The sequence below is a fragment of the Loa loa genome (assembly GCF_000183805.2).
Source record: "Loa loa unplaced genomic scaffold supercont3.32, whole genome shotgun sequence".
Classification (NCBI taxonomy): domain Eukaryota; kingdom Metazoa; phylum Nematoda; class Chromadorea; order Rhabditida; family Onchocercidae; genus Loa; species Loa loa.
The window spans coordinates 9258-11750 of NW_018108212.1; the positions used below are offsets into that span (position 1 = coordinate 9258).

Sequence of the window (2493 nt, forward strand, 5' to 3'; positions counted from 1 at the left end):
ATATATATATATATATATATATATATATATATATATAATATTTAATATATATGCATGTACTTTTTATATCTTTTTTTGTTGTTAACTAGTAATATTGTGCAAGAGAGAACAATATTACATCCCGAATAAATTTATATCACTATGAAACGAGTTAAACAGATTAGTTATCCCGACACTGACAAGTTAATAACAATATTTGAAAATAATAAGAATCAGAGATATATGTTTGACTACAGAATAGTTCTACATTGCAGTTAGATTTTTTCCGATGGCGTTCTCCGAGACACTAAGTTGAGAAAATTGGCACAGCTTTGGAGTAAATGGGGAAACAATCCGATAACTCTAATTTTTCCCAATACAGAAATCCGAATGATTACTAACAAATTTGTATGCTTATTATCGAAATGAAATTCGTGAACAATTAATATATAACTTACCTGATGTGCTCGAATGACCATATCAATGCCAAGTTGTTTGATCTTTTCATGCACAGCATTTTCGCCGAAAACCCAAGAAACACCACGAATTTGATTCTTCTGGAAACCTTTTGCACCCGTTTCTGGATCTGCCCAAAGCAAATCCTGAGCCAAACCTTTTACCATTCTCAGTGGCCTGGAAGAGGGCAATACTAGAAATATTGTTATTGAATATAGTCATTTTGTACGTCATGAATCGTGAATTAGCATAGGAGAAATTTCCGGATATTTCGGGGTTGTTAAACAGAAAGATGATTCGCAAGCCTTGAAGGGATACAATTAGTACATGAGCCATACTTTACATAACCCATTTTTTCACATTCGATCGCCTATTTTTTTAGGAGGCTTTTATTGATGAAATCCTCCAAAAATTTGTAAATTTTAATAAAATCCGTTGGTAGAATACATAATTTAAAATTTTTGAACTCTAAAATTCATTTCTGAGAATGAATTTTAGAAACCTTTTAATGTTTCTAATGTCGTTTAAAGAATTCAATTCTGGTGACAGTCCACCATGCATGCATAATATTTTGCCTGCAACAATTGCTGCTAATGGCATTTCGGCGAAAACTTCATTGAAATGATTGTATAAACCTTGAGCATCAGCCTGGATACGGTAACGAGTCCTGATCTCCGCTGCGAAACCATATGTCCTGATTTTGAAATTAGCCCAATTTATTCTCAGTTATTTAGCTAACAATTGTCGGAAAGATGGTTCGTCGGGGCGCTTTTTTCTGTTACATAAAGGTTAATTTATAACTATTATAACTGAAGTATTCGTAATCTCCTATAAAAAAATTTATAATTTCTTCGGCAATTATTTCACTGTAGTCATAATGATAAACAACGGAGTGGGACATTTATTCCCAATAACTGTTAATTGCCTCAATAATAAGTAAACTACTTTGATTTTTCAAAAAACAAGAAGGTCAGATTATCAAAATCAACGTGAAATAATTCTCTCTTGCTACAAAAAAAAAACAAACTTATTGATATGAAATAATTCGTGATTGCCACGTAATAGAAAAACAAATTTCGGGAATTGTATTTTGCATGCCAAAAGGAGTACTATTACTTCTAATGGATGCCTGCCACGATCAACATAATCGCCCAGAAATAGGTATCGTACTTTGAATGGTAAACCACATGACTAAATTATGTATAATTTTGAAAGATATTCCAATTTGCTTAGTCTTAAAAAAATTGGATTATTTTTAAAATAAACTTGAACTGCTTCTGAAATAAATGTTAGTCACCTTTGGAATCAATTTGAACTAATTTTAAAATAAGTGTGGATCACTTTTAAAACGAGTTTGAAATATTTTTAAAGCAAATTCCTATCAAATTTAAAATAATTTAATATCATCAATGTCAAATTCATCAGAACTATACTGAAGAAATAATCTGCTACTCATTGATAGCAAGTTCAGAAAAGCGGATAAACCGAATGTAAAGGCCACAACATGTTTTTTTTTCGGAATACCGCTATCAGGCTCTTAGTAATAAATTTCCAGAATGATTAATAGATTGTTAAATGTTTCAATGATTCTGATAACGATGAATAACACTATTTACATCTATACCCAGATATTAAAGGAAAAAAAAAAATCGAAAGAGGGCATTTTCACTGAGTTATTTCAAAGGACATAAGATTAAACACAATTCCGATCGAGAATTTTTTTAGAGAAATTAAAATGATGTGTCATCTTCCCTGAAGAAGATTGTTGGATTTTAAAGTGTAAATTATTATAAGATCTAAAAAAAAAAAATAGAGAAGCTCAAACGAACTTACCGCAAAAATACGCATCAGATCACCATACTGTCCATGAATATCACCGCAAATGTTAACAGGACATGGAACTTCGACTAAGGTTGGAACCTTTTGAAATGATGCTTTTGCCATTGTTAATAATTGATGCAAATCTGGCAATTCATACTCCATCCGAGTTGAACCAGCTAACAGATGTTTCTTGATTAATTCTCGTAATACCAGCTAAAAATAAGAGAGAAAAAAAGA

At 31.2% G+C, this 2493-nt stretch overlaps 1 protein-coding gene across 1 annotated transcript in view; it reads right to left on the bottom strand.

The window, feature by feature from the left end:
- Positions 1-2418, bottom strand: part of LOAG_16971 (hypothetical protein) — a gene marked incomplete at both ends in the record, with an annotated part of 4214 nt that extends 1796 nt beyond the window's left edge. Inside the window, 4 exons of the mRNA XM_020449625.1 lie at positions 438-612; positions 938-1129; positions 1463-1626; positions 2269-2418. Of these exons, the coding sequence (XP_020306802.1) occupies positions 438-612; positions 938-1129; positions 1463-1626; positions 2269-2418 (681 nt within the window). The remainder of the gene's footprint in view (positions 1-437; positions 613-937; positions 1130-1462; positions 1627-2268) is intronic.
- Between the last annotated feature and the right edge of the window lie 75 nt (positions 2419-2493).